Source organism: Vanacampus margaritifer, chromosome 20, assembly GCF_051991255.1.
Source record: "Vanacampus margaritifer isolate UIUO_Vmar chromosome 20, RoL_Vmar_1.0, whole genome shotgun sequence".
In the NCBI taxonomy this organism is placed as follows: Eukaryota; Metazoa; Chordata; class Actinopteri; order Syngnathiformes; family Syngnathidae; genus Vanacampus; species Vanacampus margaritifer.
In genome coordinates this window covers 5,778,402-5,797,837 of record NC_135451.1, presented here as the reverse complement: position 1 = coordinate 5,797,837, position 19,436 = coordinate 5,778,402, and the positions used below count along the sequence as shown (strand labels likewise).

Below are 19,436 nucleotides of genomic sequence, written 5' to 3'. Positions count from 1 at the left end.
GGCACGTTCATTCACTGATCTCAATAGTGCTGCCTCGCGGGAGCATTTAATTAAGTTCTCGTTACGCACACATTGTGTTCCCTAATGGAGGGCGGGGCCATAATTCTGTATGTTCTTGTTACTTTGTCAGCCCACTTGTGCTTGCAGCCACACAGTGACACAGTACAATTTGTGTGTCTGATTGACTCGTTTTATTTCGTTTCATTGATTTTAGTTATTTACAGTTTTACATTATTCTTGACGCATTTTCAAAACAAGTTAATTTAATAAAAAACAAACTGTTTGATTTCTAATTCTGTTTTAGTGTTTTTCTGTACCATTAAATTATAGGATTTATAAGCAGTATCGTTAAAATTGTGAATGTGCGAGTACTAGGGATGTAACGATAACGGCAGTAGCGTTAAATCGCGATATTAAAACTGCCACAATATCGTCGTCATGTCACAATATTAAAAGCAGCACATCTGTTAAAAAAGTCAAGTTGATTTCCATTTGTGAAGGTCTAGCAACCTCTGATGGTTACTTTTTTAGTGCAGTTTAATTTTCATAGGCCTGTTTTGACCCTTCTATGTTTAAAATCCACGTTAATGGTCAGATGAAAGAGAACGTAAAATGCTTGTGAAGCGAGTCAATATGTGGAGGAACTCAATTTGTGCGTGCATGAGCAAGTAGGTGCTTCAATATTAAGTCTTATTAGAGATTGTAGATTGTTTATGTGCATTGTTGTTATGTACAAAAGCACAATATTGTGCTTTTTTTTAGTATGAGCTTTTTTTTTTTTTTTCAATATTGTGACCTTTTTTATATCACCAACCTCCCCACAATATCGTGATAATTATCATTATGTGAGCTTCATATCGTGATAATATCGTATCGTGATGTTGGGATATTGTTACATCCCTAGCGAGTACTGATACCAGTATTGTATCAGGCACATACCAGGTCTTATATGAAGGTATTGACTTGCGACATCGGCCAATATCAGTATCGACCCTCTCCCACTTGTGGCTGTTTTATAATCAGGAACTAGAAATAAAAAAAAAATAGAAAAATAGGCCTTAATTTCACGCAATTTTAAGTGAAAATGCTATTTCGTAATATATGTCTTTCTTTAAAATTATAGTCATAGTTTGTTTTTTCCCGTAAATTTAAGTATCAAAACTACTAGTGGTATCGGTGCTTGGTATCGTTGATTACTCAAGTGGTGATTACTCGTACTGGTATTGGTTTGAAAATGTGTTGTCAAAAATTCCTAGTTAGGTATGGGTATTGTTAAGATTCTAAGTCTGAAGGTGAAAATGATCCAAAAAAACTTCATAACCTCTATTAAATTTTCATCAGCTAGATAAAACCTAAGCCAGTAGAATTCAGGCTAAACCCCTGTTTGACCAAATTAAAATCATTTAAATTGAGTTTTCCTGGAGCCCTGACATCATAAAGCTGTCAGCCAAGCACTTCTCAGTAATTTCCGACTGCAGCGAGACAGAAAGGCCAGCTGGCATTTATAAGTGGCATCCTGATGTATTTGCGGCTATTGCCGTTTGCACCTCCACCCCCGTTTTAATCGTCACATTTGCACTCTTACTTTAGTATCGTGATTTAGGAGGATTTTTATTTTTGTAATTGTAACACGCACGCACCTCTGTCTAAGTGCAAATCCAACCCCACACTCCTCCCACTTGTGGTATGTTTTGGCGGGCAATGTATATTAGTTGATTGGCTCTTGTTTTCTCAATCTCGTTTCGAATTGAGGCCTGATGTGGCGGGACGAGTCAGATGGAAGGTTACAGGTTTCAGAGACGAGGGGGAGGTTGGAAAGGGATGACTGGATTTTGCACCCCCCCCCCTCCACATCCGTGCACCTTTTTGTTTGATCGTACTTCATGTGACTAAATGTTTGGGTATGTTCACATCCATTTTTGTGTACGTGGGTTCAGTGTATTCTGCGTGTGTGTGCGCACAAGTGCTACTGCCCGAACTCTGCCCTTTGTCGGCGGACCATTTGTTGTGGGCCAACTCTGTCCTGGTATGTGTGGGTATTAAGGAGTGAGAGGAGGTGGGGGCCCTGGTATTAAGAGGAAGGTGAAGGTTTAGGATTACACGGCCGTGAGGCTGCCGCAGATTGATGTCCCGCTCAACCCCTCAGCGTTATTTCGGGTCCTTTTGTATGTTGGCCAGCGAAGTGTCGGGCACAGAGGAAGAGTTATATGAACCACAGACAACAAGCGGTTATAATTGGCTGCTAAATGCATCTGTCACACCAGGAAGACATTTATTGTCTACTGAGTAGTGTCTGGCTGATCCACGATGTCATGCTTGAAATACGTAGACGTCATAATTATATATATCTATAAAACAGGGGGGTAAAATAGAGTGAGTATCTATCAGCTTGCTGGTGTTAATTTTCTGTCGTGGTGTTAATGTTGTTACTTGCTGCAAATTGAGTGTCTGCGAGCAGTTAAGGGCACCACAAAACGAAGCACTTCACTGGCTTTCACTTTGCTGTTCGTTAGTCTTTTTTTGGAGTAGCTTTCGGCTACTGATTATAAAAAGTAACAGTGTGTCGTTCTAATCAAGTGATGCAAACAACGCAGCTCGCTGGAAGCCGCTGATTGTTTTGGAATGCATATTGGTTTGACCTTTGACTTTTTGCCAGCAAATCTGACAACCGTTAGCAGGTGTGTGTGTGTGTGTGTGTGTGTGTGTGTGTGTGTGTGTGTGTGTGTGTCGGGTGCAGGATGACTCCCTAAAAGCTATGTAATTGAGTCTCTGTCCTTGTGTTTAAAAACAGACTGACAGGAGCTCGTAGTTGACATTATTGGATGGCATGCACCGGGAGGGATGGATGCGAGCTTGGGTGACACAGGCGAGGGTGCCGTGAGGTCAGAGTGTCGTGAAGGTTAAAGCCACCCCGTGTGAATGTGTGTGCTTGTAATCAAGTCAAGGTAAATATTACCGCCCCCGCAGTCCTTCTTTCAGGTTTTGGATCATTCCGCTTGTCTCACGAATCACAAATCATTTCCCCGAATTAGACACTGGAATCCCGCGACCATCCGATCATGTGTCGTCTGTGTATGTAGGTGTATGACTAAATAGTGTTGGCCTCATTCCTGTAGCAGCCACTGTCTTAGAATCAAAGGAGTCGTTTTTACATTCCCATATATTAGAGATGTCCGTTACATGTGTGTGTGTGTCTGTGAATGTTTGTGTGTTGGTGTGGAAACGAGGGCTGCATGTTTCCATGGTCGTCTTGTCCCCCCCGCACCCCTTAAAGAGGTGGCTTTACTCCGGACTTAACAAATAGTCACATGGGAGCAGCACTGCTATTTTGGCTCCATTAGCTGGCCGTGGTGGCAGACGGTCGAGTGGGACAAGATTTCCACATCCGAACAGTCACTTCAGTCACATTTGCTAATGAGACCGTGCCAGGCGAGACTAATGGCTGGAATTGTACTTTACAGTATATTAATCTAATGTCTGCTGTCTCAATTGAGAGAGCTCATAATGAGAGAATAAGGAAGTTGTTCTAATTGGCTTAATAAAAGATTTGGTCAATAGTTAGCAAAATTAATACAGTAGTCAGTTTTCAATTGCTGTATATAAATGATGGCTGAAACACAAGAACGTATGATCGGGGGTCCATCCACAGTGGCCAACTTGACATTATCCGCAAGTGGAGTTTGTCTGATTGTAAATCAGTGTTTCCGCGGGTCATTTAAAAGCATTCAAAGTCATTAAATGGATTTGGCTAAAATCAAAACCTTAATTGTCATTAAAAAGCATTAAATAGAATGTCCAGAGTAATTAACAATTTAAATACAGTTGATGTAAAAACATTGTTGTTCAAGCTTTATTTTACGTACAACGTTGTGCAAAGGAGTAACTATAACACAATTTAACAATAATAATTATGATTAAACAATATATATGTATTTGTGGGGACTGGTGGTGACTAATTATAATTTACAATGAACAAAATGGCCTGGAGGATTGTCCACACGTTGCCTCATGTTCCAATTACCAATTGCTCTGATTTTGTAAAGAAAAATTTACTGTTCCTGTCACCGTCCAACATGAAACACTAATGCCACCAAGTGGCAGGTAATTACCTCAAAACAAATGTATGACTCAATGTTTTGCACTTTTTTAAACTGATTGGTCTTTCTTTTTTCTAACTTCAAATGACCTAATGAATTACTATAAAATTACTGCAACTAAAAGATACAACCACATTTGCATTTGGTAACCATGTTTGTTCACTTTTGTTGATTAACAAGAAAATGAAAAACGTAACTATCTATAACAGATATTAAATATGTGATTCATTTCTGATGAATCACAAGTTAACTATGGAAATCTTGTGATTAATTAAGATTAGAATTGTAATCGACTGACGGCCCTAATATATAAACAGCATATGCATATATGTATGTACAGGGCTCGACACTGCGACCAACTGTCAAAAACAAACAAAACAAAATATTGAACAAGAAAGAGTATAGCATAGTATAGCAGTTTTATTTGAATTTTATTTTATTTATATGAACAAACTAATGTTCACAAAAGCAAAGCCTTTTTTTTCTTTTCAAGTAATATAATTAATTGACCTGTTTTATTGCAGACAAATCTTGTTAGAGTAAAATATTTTGCAGCTATATTTTGAGCCGCTGTCAATCCTTACGTTATCTCAAACTACGCAATGCAAATTGAGACAACTATACATCAGCAAATACATCCAGGCTGTATCTTCCCCAAAAAGGGTGCAATCAAAACCTGTGTGGTGCGATCAACTGAAAAAGTTGGTAGTGCAAGTGCTGCCAGTACAAAAGTTAATGTAGAGCCCTGATGTATATGTCCGTGTTTTTGAGCTTGTGTGTTTGAGTATGAGGTGGGCATTAAATTTAAAAAGCATTAAATTAGATTTGCTGCAGAAACCCTGAACAATGGAATGAGGGGAGCCGCTTTGATTGGCTGGGAGTCTGCTGCGTTCCCTCCCACAATGGCACACTATTTCTCAAACACCCTCTTCTATTTGCTCTAGTCTAGCTAAATACCAAAATAAATAAAATTCCACGCACACAGTTAGACTGCTCTTTGCGCTAGACTTGCCCTGGGCACAAAAATGTCGCACGAAGTGGGTAGAAGTTGTATTTTGTGTCCTTACTTAACAATTTAAGATTAACTGTCTGCGGATTAGAGCGTAAACAGTACGAACACTTCATATCATAATTATAGTTACCAAAATTCTCAGGATATTAAAGGGACCTGTTTTCTGGGTATGATCATGTGATGTTAGCAAGCTGAGCTGTGATTGGTTCTTACTTGACTTTAAAAGTATTAATAGTACATTAAAAATGAAGTTATCAAATTAATTATAGACAAAATGTTAACTTTTTACTGCTGTAAATAGCTAAGTAAAGTATCATTTTAAAATATATATTATTGTGGTATTAATTGATTTGTCATTAAAATGTTTGTGTCCTGCTGTTTTGGTTAATACTCATGAAATAAAAATTCAAACTCAAGTATACCAAAATGCATCACAATTAACCATGTAAATATTACTCTAATTGGTTCCAAGGATGTAAAAATGAAAGAAGCAGTGTTGCTAACTGCTAGCATACAGGTCAACGGTCTAATTTGGTTACATCCCGTCTACAGTTACATGATCGTCAAGGAAATCATGACTAAATAAACCCAGTTCTTGAGCTGCTTTTAGATGACTAAGGCGGTTTATCATTTTTGTCAGAGGCCACTTAACTGCCACAAATAAATGAGCATTTTGGACATGAAACATTGCTTATTTGCTCGCCGTCACACAATTGACTTTGCCTGTGTCAGTGGCAACGCGGCGACACTGGAATGCGTCCTTTCCATCTGTTAGTGCGCCGTATTTTCTAATTGAGGGGACTGCAGGCACATTGTTGTCATTGTGGAGTTATTTACAATGAACGCCAGCATTTGTGATCTCAGCCGTTGGTATTAAATCAGAAACGGCCTTGTGGCAGACTGACCCGCCCAGCGGCAGACATGAGAACACAGCTATGGCATCTTCCCAAACAGGTGTGTTTTGGTACTTTTGTGCGCATAAATACTCACATTATCAGTAAAAGTAATAAATCTTTGTAGTCAATCTTTTTTTCTTAAATATTTCTTTTTTGTGTGTGTTTGTGCACATAAACTGTCCCCCCTCGAGCAGCACTGACAGTGCCGTGTTTCCTCCACAGGTGCTATTTGAGTCAGGCTGCGGTCATCCCAAAATGCTTTTCATCAGAGTGCTTTTCAAAAACAATCGTCCCTGTTGTCCCAAGCTCCTTTTACAAGGGCTCTCAGTCACAGTGCAGTTTGACACGCAAGCCCTCATGTGCTGCTCCCGCATGGTATGCAAATGGATACGTAACAGGAGATTGGCATGGTCCGTTACTTCTTTTTGTGGATCCATTCGCAACTCAGCCCAGCAGGTCAATTAAGGTTGATACTTCAAATAAGTAGCTGTCTGGTGAAAGATACAAATGAGACAAAGTAGTAGCAAAAGGCAATTGAACTGCTTGACATTCAATGACCTCTAGTGAGGCCGCCCAATAACCAAACCAACACATTTACTAGTGTCCAAGATAAGAGTTCATTTAACATAATTTAAATGATTGCCAGAGATAAAAGTACATTTTGGTTTCAATGGTATAGCTGTGTAATACAGCACTACATTCCCATTTCATGTTTTTATTATGTCAGTGAAACGGAATATTATAACATTTGTAAAGACATAATGTTTCATGCAGCTCTTGTAATGGGTTTCATTAGTGCGTTGGTGTTTGTGTCAAGATGAGTGCTCACACCACCAGTTGCACAAATTCCAGTGTCATGGTCAAACGACTTGTCTTACACACGGCTCATTCCTCTGGGCGGCCTGCCCTGTTGGAAGTGACAGCATATGGAAAATGTGTCTAAATGAGTCCGCACATTATTTACATCAACGCGTTCTCACTTTGCTTTGCCTCACGTTGTTGTCGCCACCCTCACTTTCCCAGGATTTGTCTATTTAGCACTTGTGTGGACTTTTCTTCTGCGCACTACTTATTAGATTTGGAACTATTTTTGTTGTTGTTGCCTTTGGTCACAGATTTATGGAGGATCAAAAGCACCTAAAAAACAACAACAAAAAAACACGATATAAAAATATTATAAAAAAATTAAATACAGAAAAATAAATGGAAATGGAAATCAAAACAACTAAACTGTATATTCGTACACATAAATAAAAGTAAAAATAAAAAAACAAGACTCAAAAAATAAATCTAAAAATAAATATGGAAACAAATCCAAGAATAAATATATAAATAGATTTAAATATCAATCAATAAATAAAAAGGCTCTGCTCTCATAATTAGTTCATGCTGCAGACACTGTCAACATGAAATGTCCTATGCGTCATTAATAGACGTCATTTCCTCCTCTTGCTATATACTGTCAATAAAAGACATTGTATTCATGTCACTCACCACACAAATAACGCAGTCGGCTTCTTCCTCTCTCCAAATGTGTGGTCCTGTGCTACATCTTAGTTTCGCCATTTTTGTTTACTTCTGCTTTTATATTTCCGGTGGGTTGCCAGATGCACGGACTTGTATATACGCAAACGTGTATAGATAATATTTTCTTAATAGAGAAAATAACATGAACACGCCGCAGAGAAATCAATGTATTCAAGTTAGGCTCATTCAGCAAGTGACAACGTAAGATGGCCGCCGCGCATACAAGTAATTCCTGTTCTCAAAAGACCCACGATTGCTTGCGACACGAGCGTGCGCAGGGCACAGAACCAAGTTCGTTCAAAGGAGGTACCGCAATCACGTTAGAAAAGGGGTAACCCATATGTTTTATTAAAAATCGGAATATTCTCTTATTTGGGTTTTGCGTGTTTACATGGCCTTCCAAAACTCAAAAATTGCCAATATTTGGGTTTTCAGATGCAAACGTAGTCTTTGTCATCATTATCTGTACCAAAAAAATCTAATTCCAAGTGATTTGGTGAACTCTGTCTTTACTGTCTTCATTTGTTACACCTGCCTGTATAAACTGTGGTTTGAGGCTTTCTCAACCAGTAAAGATCTTTGAATGATTCTCTCCCTCATTATTAGCATGTCATTGAATTGTTTAGTCTGCGAAAAGCCTTCTACCACAGATGTGTGTGTGTGTGTGTGTGTGTGTGTGTGCGCGCGCGCGCGCGCACGTTGCGACGTTGACCTTGTTGTTCAGCCTCCAATGGAGCAGGCTGTTCTGTGAATGACTCAAACGCCCGCCTCTGTACAGTGGCATGTGTCACCCCATAAAACATACTTAAGTCCCACTCTGGTTTCAGGGAGTGTATGTACCGCACCCATCAGCCCCTTCCTTACTCTGAAATAGCCCATGTCCTTGTCCCCCACACACCGCTGCTGTATGCCGGTGCACTTGATTGAGGCGCAGATTGCCAGTGATAGATGACGCGTGTTCTGTCCGGCCTTCGTTCCCCTCCTACTCTCAGGTTAAAGACTCGGGGCTCACACCTGTTAGGATCATTTTGCCACTTTGTACTCAGTGGACAGCCACTGTTAACAGTCTTTGTCCTTCAGTCACTCCTCGGGTGATTAAGGCCATTACGAGTCATTAAGACGAAGTGTGTGCGTGCGTGTGTTTTGCCCAGCGTGGATGTGTGTGGGTTGAAAAGATGGCTGTCACAGCACGCGCTCATAATTGCCCTCTTAGCCAATTATCCCCCGTTTAAAAGGAAATCACCTGCTCCGCTTTTGTGTCCACAGACGCATACACTCACTCACACACACACACACACACACACACACACACACACACACACACACACACACAGTAACACAGGAAATGATATTGAGTTATTATACTGTTTGTTCCTGTTTTTTTAAATGCATGTTACCAATTTTGTTCTAATCTAATTTAGATTCTGATGCACACCAAAGACATGGTCCAAAAGGTTGGTATACCTCATTCATTCATTTTATGGCACTGAATAATTTGTCCAGTTTGTCCGTGGCCGAATAAGCTATAAATAACAGGTCAAAATAGTTCCTATGTTGTTGTTTTTTTTTTGTGCAAATAATTACATTCTGGAAATATTTCTATGTTTTATTATCTTATTGCAGAGTAATCTGAATTTTTTGTGTGTGTGTGTGCGTGCATCAAATCCTGAGTAACAGGCAAATTTCATAATGTCTTTTAAGTGGTTGCCTGTGTGCCCTCCAGTGGAGAAAATGAGCAACAACACTTAATTTTAGTGAAAAACTGCACTCTATGCTTTGTCCTCACTGGCCAAATTGGTCCTCCTGACGGGCCGCAAGTTTGACACCCTGGTTTATACAGTAAATCATCTTATAAAGTCATAGAACAAAATATTAGGAACTTCGCTGAGATCTAATACAAAAGCTGTTTCAAAATGTCCACCTTTGACGCTAGATGAGGGCTATCAAATATACGGCATGTGGCCCAGAACCGGTTCATCTGTGGATCCAATCTGGCCCGCGAGGACAGAACACAAACTGCAATTTTTTGATAAAACTAACTGTTGTTGCCAGTTTTGGACACTGGAGGGTGGCCCCTGAATTAAAAAATATTTGACACCATTGCACTAGATGGTGTTAAATAATGTAATATTGTAGTTAGTCTGTAGTTGTATCGTGCTCTAAGAGTATTACTAATAATTTTGTATTTTGGTATCCTTTATTGAGAGGGCCATTTTAGGTTACATTTCAATCATGGCCAGTTTATGTATTATTTTATATCTTATTTTTGATGTTCTTTTTAGATGAATCTCGAGGTCATTTATGGAGATACCGACTCTATTATGATAAACACCAACAGCCGGTCTATGGAGGAAGTCTACAAGCTGGGCAACAAGGTGGCTGTAAAACAAAAACAAAAAAGTCACACTCAATCAAGACGATACATTGCTTTTCTAAACCTTAACGACACCTTTGGTTTTTGTTCTTTGTTTCCGTCTCAGGTGAAAGCAGAAGTGAACAAGCTGTACAAACTGCTGGAGATTGACATTGATGGAGTGTTTAAGTCACTTCTGCTGTTGAAGAAGAAGAAATATGCCGCTCTGGTGGTGGAGCAGCATGGCGACGGACGCTACAGCGTCAAGCAGGAACTGAAAGGCCTGGACATAGTTCGGCGAGATTGGTGTGACCTGGCCAAGGAGTGTGGCAAGTACGTTCAAGTTAAATAAAACAAAGCCTGAATTTGAGTTGCTCATACTTCATTACATGGGGCCGTCCTTTCCTGTTACAGCTATGTGATTGGTCAGATCCTGTCAGACCAGAGTCGTGACATCATTGTGGAGAACATACAGAAACACCTTGTGGAGGTGGGAGAGAAGGTAGCCAGTGGGGCCATACCTTTGCAGGAGTATGAGATCAACAAAGTAAAGGACATTTTCTATAATTAGCAACGTTCCATTTGTCATCGCCTTCCTTCCACTTCCACCTTGTTCCATCTCCCCAGGCACTGACCAAAGATCCTCAGGACTACCCAGATAAGAAGAGTCTCCCCCATGTCCATGTGGCTTTGTGGATTAACTCCCAGGGTGGACGTAGGGTCAAAGCTGGCGACACGGTCTCTTATATCATCTGCAAGGTGTGTTCATTCTCAAGAGACAGTAAATCTAGTTAGTTACTTTTGTAAAGACTAAAAAAAATTACAAGTGTGGAGTTTATTTCCCCACTCCAAGGAAATTTCTAACAATTGCTCACAAATCGTATGCTCACAATTAGGGATGTCCATTACCACTTTTTTCAGGTCGATACAATTACGTGTACTCAACTCATAGTATCTGATACCAAGCACCAATACCACTAGTACTTTTGATACACAAAATCAAAAAAACAGGACAGATTATTTCAAAGGAAGACTTGTATATCCCAGTATAGCATTTTTCTTGCATGAAATAAATGGCAATTTTCTATTATATTTTTTCAATGTCTACTACGGAAATTTCGTCTTTGTGGGCGTCTGTCATGTATGCCTTGATTTCATGATTGTAAAACGGCTACAAGAGTATTGGCCGCCGTACCAAGTACTGAGACTTTGAAATATGGAAAAGCAAGGCCGTTTTATTTCTATAGCACATTTCATACTCAAAGCAACTCAATGTGCTTTACACAAGCAAAAATACAACACTTAAAGGAATACAAAACTTTTGAAAAACTAACCAGCTTTTCTGTCAAATGGTTAATTTCAACTTTTCCCTGAAAAAATTGTCAATTTAGGTTGAGTGACTATGATTTTATAGCACATTTTATGAATATCTTTGCATTAGGTACAGTATCGGCCATTTTGGACAGTCACGTGATCATCGTGACGTATTGCATGCGTAAAATACACATTGCATAACATGCCTGCCAGTGACAACAAAGAGACTCACGAGGAATTATTGCGTCCCATAAATTATGCCCTATAGCAAAGAAGCACTTCTTCAAAAGCAGTACAGCCACGGAGGACTCGCCAAAAAATTTTGTCCAGCCGAAAGCAAAAATAAATGAAGCTGGCCGACTCATTCAGCCAGCTGGCTCATAGCATAGCGAGTAGAAGTTGGGGAGCGTCTGCAAGTTGCATGTTACAGAGGCTTAAATTACCAGTCAAGTCACCATTGACATTGTTCACTTGGGAAATCTAATTTGTGGACGGTCCCTAACCTGGACTGTAAACATCCGGCTGACTTTTACTCTTTTACTAGGCCATGCTACATGTTGTGTGCTAGCATGCTAGCCCACATTAAGAGAGGCCACCCCCCACCACCTCACCCGCACACGGAATGACATGAAACTTGACGTGCTGAGGATTTTACTCTGAGCAGGCGCAGTAATTGGGATAGAAGACGGCCTTTTTCTTGCCCATTTTGTCAGCAAACTCTCATTGAAATGAACAAATGCGGCTCTCGTTCACGCACGGGATACGTCATCACGATCACGTGTCCAGGATAATGGCGTTAACTACTGTATGTTCTTATTTCGATACTTAATCTTAAAAGAAAGTTCAAGGAACAAGATACCAGAGATATTTGCACTTTTATTCTTTATACACAATGCCTAATCCAATACTGGAAAATTAGTTAGAAGTCTTGTATCGCTTTAAAAGCATCAACACAACAGTTAACAAGCAGTGAAACCAAAGTAGCTTACAAAAATTACTATAAGAACATACATTGACAATGTTAAAACAAGAAAACATGTTAAGAAGACCTAAATTAAAGGTGCAGGAAAAAGCAAAGTTTTTCATCCAGATTTAAAAGCATTTTCACTCACGGCTGACTTTGCTTCTGTTGGCAGCTTATTCCGTTTGTGTGCAGCATAACAGCTAAATACAGCTTCACTATGTTTACTTTGCCCTACTGGGTTTATGTTCAGTTAGGACCCAAACCAGTCAGTGATTTATAGACAAGTAGCAGCATTTTGAAATTTCTGTTCTTGTTTTCCCCAAAGGCGTTTGATCTGGTTGATGCCAGGGCTCTGTGTGGCCCAGTCTAATTCATCCACTTTGTCCAAACCCAGTCAGATTTAACTGCCCTTACTCCATCTTGCTGGAATATAAAATGGCAGTTTTCCAAACAGCGTTTAAAATGGGAACAAAGGGGTCTAGCCTACTCCTAATTAATTAATTACGAGGCGTGGCATGATACTTTAACTTCAAATTTAATGATCCTTTATTTATGAATTAAGTGTTACACTCAGAGAACTTCAATGTACTTTATACCTGGATGAGTAGGAGCAATAGCAATTGGAGTGCAGTCATTCTGCTCACACGAGAGTACTATATATATATTTTTTTTCACCTGCAGGATGGCTCCACATTGGCAGCCAGTCAAAGAGCGTACGCTTTAGAGCAACTCCAGAAGCAAGATGGTCTCAGTCTGGACACACACTACTATCTGGCCCAGCAGATCCACCCAGTGGTGTCCCGCATCTGCGAACCTATTGAGGGCATCGACGGCGTGCTCATAGCCACGTGGCTTGGTAAAACATATCTTAATAATGTTTAGATAATTCTTGCGCTTAGCCCTGAACGTTTTTGTGACTGTGAAAGGCAATTTTAGCGTTAGTTTTATTGGCCTGTTGTTGACTTCAGGTCTGGACCCCAGTCAGTTCCGGTCTCATCAGCTGCACCAGAGAGAGGAGGAGATGGATAGCACTCTGGGAGGGCCGATCCAACTCACCGACGAGGAGCGCTTCAAAGACTGCGAGAGGTTCACCTTCACCTGCCCTCAGTGTGGGAAGGAGAACGTTTACGAGAGCGTGTTTGAAGGAGCTGTGAGTTGTTTTCCTTCACTTTTTGTGTTCACAATAATGGTTGTTTAATTGGAGAGATGTTTAATACCCAAAAATATGTTATCTTTTTTAATTAATTAATTAATTTATTTATTTTTAAATTATCTTATTACTCAAATTTTTGATTTTCTATTCTTTTAATTTCTAGTTCCTGATTGTAAAACGGCTACAATGGCTGCCGTCACAAGTACCGATATTTTAAAATAAGGCTGGTATCAGCATAGATATGATACCTGGTATTGGCACTTGCCTATCCCTACTTATAAATGCTCAAATTGTTGGTGCCTGAAATGTTTTAATGAGTCATGTCATGTGAGTGATCATTTTTGTCATAGTTTCATTTTAATAGGAAAATAACTGAAATATGCTACACACCGACTGTACACTTCACAATCTAGTTAGATCCAATACAGCAGTTGTATCAAAAATTTACACAGATAATGCTTAGTTTCAAACCACCTTTTCAGTGAAGTATTAATTGAACACGATGTTTATTAATGGGCCTGTGGTGTAGAATGGCATGGCATTGAGTATCTTGGTAAGCTAATTTAACTACATGAGTGGGATATTTAAAGAACTTCCAACTGTTATGATCACTTTAAAAAGTAAAAAGGTGAATTAGGAAGCAAACATGTAATAGTCATATTTCTGTCAAGACCGTAATAAACCTAATCTGGTTAAAGACCAAGCCAACAAGATTGGTGACATGTTCTTTTAAAGAGTAGCACACTCTCATGTCCTTTGATGAGAGTTCTAAGTGGCTAAAAGCAGCCTCGTTGTGATACTTGGACCAGACGACTTGGAGTGAGCAACACCTAAAGGATGTGGAGGATGCATTCCATCAATAAATGTCAAGACCTTGCAGAGATTTGTGGCTAATAAAAAAACAAACTCTTGAAATCACTTCTGAAAATAGCTGGTATCCATTGCAGACTGCCTGGCCAGCTCATTGCTCTCTGGTCCTGGCTAACGTGTGCCCTACACTCCATAGTTTAACTTATGTAGCTGCAGTGCAAACACAAGTTGTACTTTGTGTACCGTTTGAGTATACAAAGCGTGTTTGATTGAAATGCTACAGACATGATTGTTTTTTTTTTTTTAATCATTAGCGAGGATTTGAACTCGTGAAATTGACTCCGAAGCAGATCAGTCAAAGAATGGTGCAGTCACCCTTTATATTGTGTCCCTGCCTGTATTTTTAGACATCTGCCTGGCTCCAATACAGACTCTGTTTTCATTAGCATAGTTTGGACACCACAACTTGAAAAGCCTCTCCTTAACCCCTGCCGTTCTGTAGACACAAACACACACGCACACACATACAACTACACACAGATATTCTACCATTTGTCAGGCCAAGGTTATGTGTGCGCTATCAGCTTGTAATGAGGAGTAGGGCACACAGCCTTTTCTTGTCTTAAAGGCTCTAATAAACCTGACATCCCCCCTTATCCTCTGCTGGATTAAACAACATCCATAAAATCAGTGGTTCTTAACCTTGTTGGAGGTACAGAACCCCACCACTATCCTATGTGCATTCGCTGAACACTTCTTTATTGCAATTTTTGTTTTTTTCCCCCCTCAAATTCAAGACATAGGTTTACTGGTGAACAAAATGAGCAGGGGAGTAGCCTTTTCATCAAATCTGGCTCTCTTAAAATGAAATCCAATGGCAGCAGATACAATGAAAACAACAGAGGCCCTAGAATTGAACCCTGTGGAACACCATACATTCCGTGAATGTATACATGTGAATTCATATTGCACATTCTACCACTTTCTTTTTTGTTCGACATGGTTAGTATGAAGGGCTTATGATATAGCGCTGTCACCAACAACGTTCTTAAAAATCAAGTCTTTTATCGATTATTCCATCGATTAACACCCCCCCACCACCACCACCACCACCATTTTTGTTTTTTTAAAGGTCCAAAGTTTTCATTCAGAAATAAAAACTTAATAAACATTGGATGTATACACATGAAATCCTTCTCAATCAACCCCTCTGGGCTTCTGTTAATGTGTGGTGGTGATGTTGTCCTTCCTTTTATCTCTTTTATTCACTTTCTCGTTCCGCATTCGAGTACATACAGCTTCAACTCTCTTCTGCCTTCGCCCCTCCAGCGTCCGCGTTTCCAAACCCCCTTGCATCTGTTGTTAAGTGCATTGTGGCCATTGTGGTATAAAACCGTAGTAATAGTCCTTACGGCAAATCCTGGATGGCTTAGCCTGCATGCTACTTGGAGGAGTGGGGAAAAAAACTTGGAGGAGGGAGTCTTGTTCTATGTTTAACATAAATAGTAGATACCGCCTTGTCTTGTTGCTGACACACGTTTAGGGCCGCCATCTTGTGTGCGTTTGGCTCCAATAAATTCATTAGAACACTCTTATTTCTTTAGCGATTTTGACGCGGATTGTTTTGTTACAAACATCCAACATGTAGCGATGATAATTTTCAGTAAAAAGAGACCACAAACAAACTCTAGAAAGCATCTTAGACGTGTTTCGGTGAAGGCCAGTCGGAGTCCGTCAGCAATAAGTGTCAGTGCAGAAACACGAAATATTAATTACGGCAACTTTCAGGTGCCGCAAATATGTTTTTAAAAATTATTAAAATAGATCCGCATTTTTGTGTCGACCAGTTTTCGTGGTCGACCCAACCTTGGTTGACTTTTTTCCCCCAGCCCTATTACTATACTAAAGAAATTACACAACGTACCAACAGAACCTACAGTTTTCTTTCACATTGAAAATAAATGAAAGTTAATTCCTTACCAGTATAAGACTTAATTATCTATGATACTGTATGTCTTGTTGCTTGTGTTTTCCCCACTATGTGAGTCACTGATAAGACGGTAAGTTAATTAGGGTGGCGAGCATGGTCTAACAGCTCAGTGAGCGGAGAAGGGAGGACAGATGGGCCTTGACACGTAGCCAGGGATGCTAGGGAGGAGGTGGTGACAGATGATGGAGGACAGACAGGGGAGGAGAGTTGTTTGATGAAGGTGGCAGGAGAGCCGTGCAAAAGCTGGATCGGGCTGCAGGGATTTCCCCCGAGTTCACTTTTAGCGGTGCGGCCAGTTAAATCAACATGCACATTATCATGCTGCACATGAATAACAGTCAGCTGACATAGTAAACCGTTTAAAAATGTTGAAGAGTGCTAACGTGTGCTTTTAGAGTCAGAAGGAGGCTTGGATGTCAAAGATATGTTCTTTGGGTCACGTTGTAAGCCCCACACACAAGATTAATTGCAACTCCTCTGCAAGTCTGACATCAAGACGAGTGTTTCATAGTTTTATTTAATTGCTCGGCCATTAAAGAGCTGGCAAGTAAAGTAAGGAGGTGCATAATTTTGTTTGGGGGTTGATGTCTGTTATCGGAATGAAGCAAGCGAGTTAAAAAAGTAGCAGGGGAGGAGGTCATGTAGAGCTGAGAGAGAAAAATGAAACAAAGATGGAGAGACTTAATTCATTGAAGTGCATTTAGGAGAGTCGTTGACGTGGAGGCGGAAAAAGTAATTGTTTTTACTAGAAGTACTGTTATAGACCGAGTGGGGGGTGTCACCCTTTGAAAGCCTTTCTTTGCTGCTGTCAGTGCACTAGTTAAATTGGGGTTAGAATTGAAATGGGTTAAAGCAGTATTTTTTTTATTTCTTATGGGCCACTTATATTTTTTTATGGACGTACCATTTTACCAGGAATTTACTGATGCAAGCCTCATGTGTCTTTTCCTTATAACTTGTCATGATCCCTAACGAGTATGACAATATATGTGTGTACTATACAATCTAAAGATACAATGGTTAACAATTCTAGCTTTACAAAGATAAAAAAAAAAACAATTTTTTTCAAATTAAAGACAGGTTTACTTTTACAAGAATGAAAACAGCATACGAGTCTGGTGTGTGGCTCGACCTACTCTGAGAACATCTTACATGTTATATGTGACTTCACTAGTCCAAACATGACATTCTGATTAATATTACATAATTTGTGGAATATCAGTTAAACAATAAAATCCAGCCGTTTTAATCGATCTCAGGGGGCAGCCATTTTGCCACTTGCGGTCGACTGAAGATTTCATCAATGTTGCTCAGGGCTCAGGCAACGACCAATCACAGCTAAACTGTTTTCTGAAGCTGAGCTGAGTGAGCTGTGATTGGTAGTTACTTGAGACCTGAGCAACTGTGATGTCATTTTTACTCAACAGCAAGAAGCAAAATGGCCGTCTCCTGAGATGGACTAAAACGGCTAGATTTTGCTTCATAACTCATATTCCATAAATGTAATATTAATCAGAATGTTTAGACTAGTGAGGACACATATAACATATTATTGTCAATAAATGTTTAAGGTTGACTTCCACTTTAAACTTAGACAAATTGGAGGACTTTTTCTTTCCATGTTGTAATTTTTTGATTGAAGTAATGCATGTTGTCTTTCAGGGATCAAAGTTGGAACCCAGCTTTTTGCGATGCTGTCACGTGCCTTGCGGTGGCCGCCCCATCGACTCTGCTTTCAACATCAGCAACAAACTGCTTCTTGACATCCGACGCCACATCAAGAAATACTACTCTGTGAGTATTTCTGTTTGTGGTCCAGTACACTTATGCGCCGTCTCCTATGATAAATCACTGCGATGCTTCACGCATGTACTGTCTGCAGGGCCTTCAAATCCATTTAGGTTTCAACTTGCTTGACTTGCACATTGCTGCAAGCCACTTTTATCTTCAAAGATCGCACTCGTTTGAATCTGAAATGTCGTTTTCCCATGAATGGGATTCATTTGGTTAAATAGATGTAGATGCATTTCTTCGTATTAAATATTCCTCACGTGTGAAACTTGAGGCAGTAATGGTAAGGGAAGCAATCAAAAAATGTATCGGACAAAAGATGAAGCAAACCCCAGCGGGGGCACTGCGCTGACATTTTCCACCAAAGAGCACATTACGCTTGCAAAAATAAGAGAGCATTAAGTATATTTGTTTGGATTATGATCCATGAAAAGACTCAAATGCCAATTTCAACTTTTGAATAGCAAGTTTGTCCCTTTCCTTGCCAGTGTGTAATATTAACACTATATCTGTTAGCGTTAGTGTTTGTTAATGGAGAATCAACAGTGACACATATAATGTAATTTTACAATGACAGTAAACATTCATCGAGTACGTCTCCGGATAGTTAGCCTGTCTTGCGATACCATTTTTTTCCTGCAGAGGCAACAGTGAGTTCCAAATTGTTTCCGTTGAGGTTGTGTTGACGCCATTATGGACTGTGTCCATGAATTTGTCATGTATTTATTTATTAGGGATGGGCGAGTGCGGATAACGGGTATCTGTATTGGCCTGATACCAGTTCTTATTTCAAGGTATTGGTTCTCGCGACAAGCCCTCTTGTGGACGTTTTACAACCAGAAACTACAACTTAGAAGAATAGAAAATTTACATTACAGTAATTTCTGGACTATAAAGCGCACCTGACTATAAGCCACGCTAGCTAAATTTGGGGAATACTCGAGTTTGTTACACATAAGCCTCACCCGATTGTAAGCCGCAGATGTTTTAATGTTAACGCACCGGATTCTTGCTACTTTCATTTCCATAATGAGGGCGCAAATTGTCTCGCTCTTGTTCTCTCATACTGTATTTGGGCTCACTTGGTTTGTTTTGCTCTGCCTGAAGCTCTTGCGCTTCATTTATAGTGCGCCCCCTTGCGATCTGATGGATGAGCCGCACCTTTGTATTAGCCGCAGGGTCGAATGCAAGTGAAAAAAGTAGCGACTTATGGTCCAGAAATTACTGTAATTTTAGTGATTGCTAAATATTGGAGTTTGTATTTTTTTTATGCCAATATAAATGAAAATGTAGAGAGAAAATTAATATTGGCTCTAAATATCTGTAATCGGCTTCCTTGACTACTAACAATCGGTATCTGCCCTGAAAAAAACTTATCCATGTCTAATTAATTTCATGAAATGTACCACTATGAAATTTTTCATGAATAAAAAATATTTTCAAAATAAATATGAAATATTCATAACTCTTTTGATGAAACCTCAACTTAAAACTAGTTGAATGGTACCTTTGCCATGGCCTGAGGAGGT

The 19,436-nt window shown here is 39.7% G+C and overlaps 1 protein-coding gene across 2 annotated transcripts in view; it reads left to right on the top strand.

Moving 5' to 3' along the window:
• pola1 (polymerase (DNA directed), alpha 1) overlaps positions 1–19,436 on the top strand; it is a 52,756-nt gene that overhangs the window by 8,319 nt on the left and 25,001 nt on the right. For both annotated transcript variants that reach the window (XM_077555059.1, XM_077555058.1), the window contains exons 27-34: positions 8,954–8,986; positions 9,815–9,907; positions 10,013–10,218; positions 10,300–10,432; positions 10,513–10,644; positions 12,845–13,019; positions 13,132–13,313; positions 17,779–17,910. In XM_077555059.1, the coding sequence (XP_077411185.1) occupies positions 8,954–8,986; positions 9,815–9,907; positions 10,013–10,218; positions 10,300–10,432; positions 10,513–10,644; positions 12,845–13,019; positions 13,132–13,313; positions 17,779–17,910 (1,086 nt within the window). The remainder of the gene's footprint in view (positions 1–8,953; positions 8,987–9,814; positions 9,908–10,012; positions 10,219–10,299; positions 10,433–10,512; positions 10,645–12,844; positions 13,020–13,131; positions 13,314–17,778; positions 17,911–19,436) is intronic.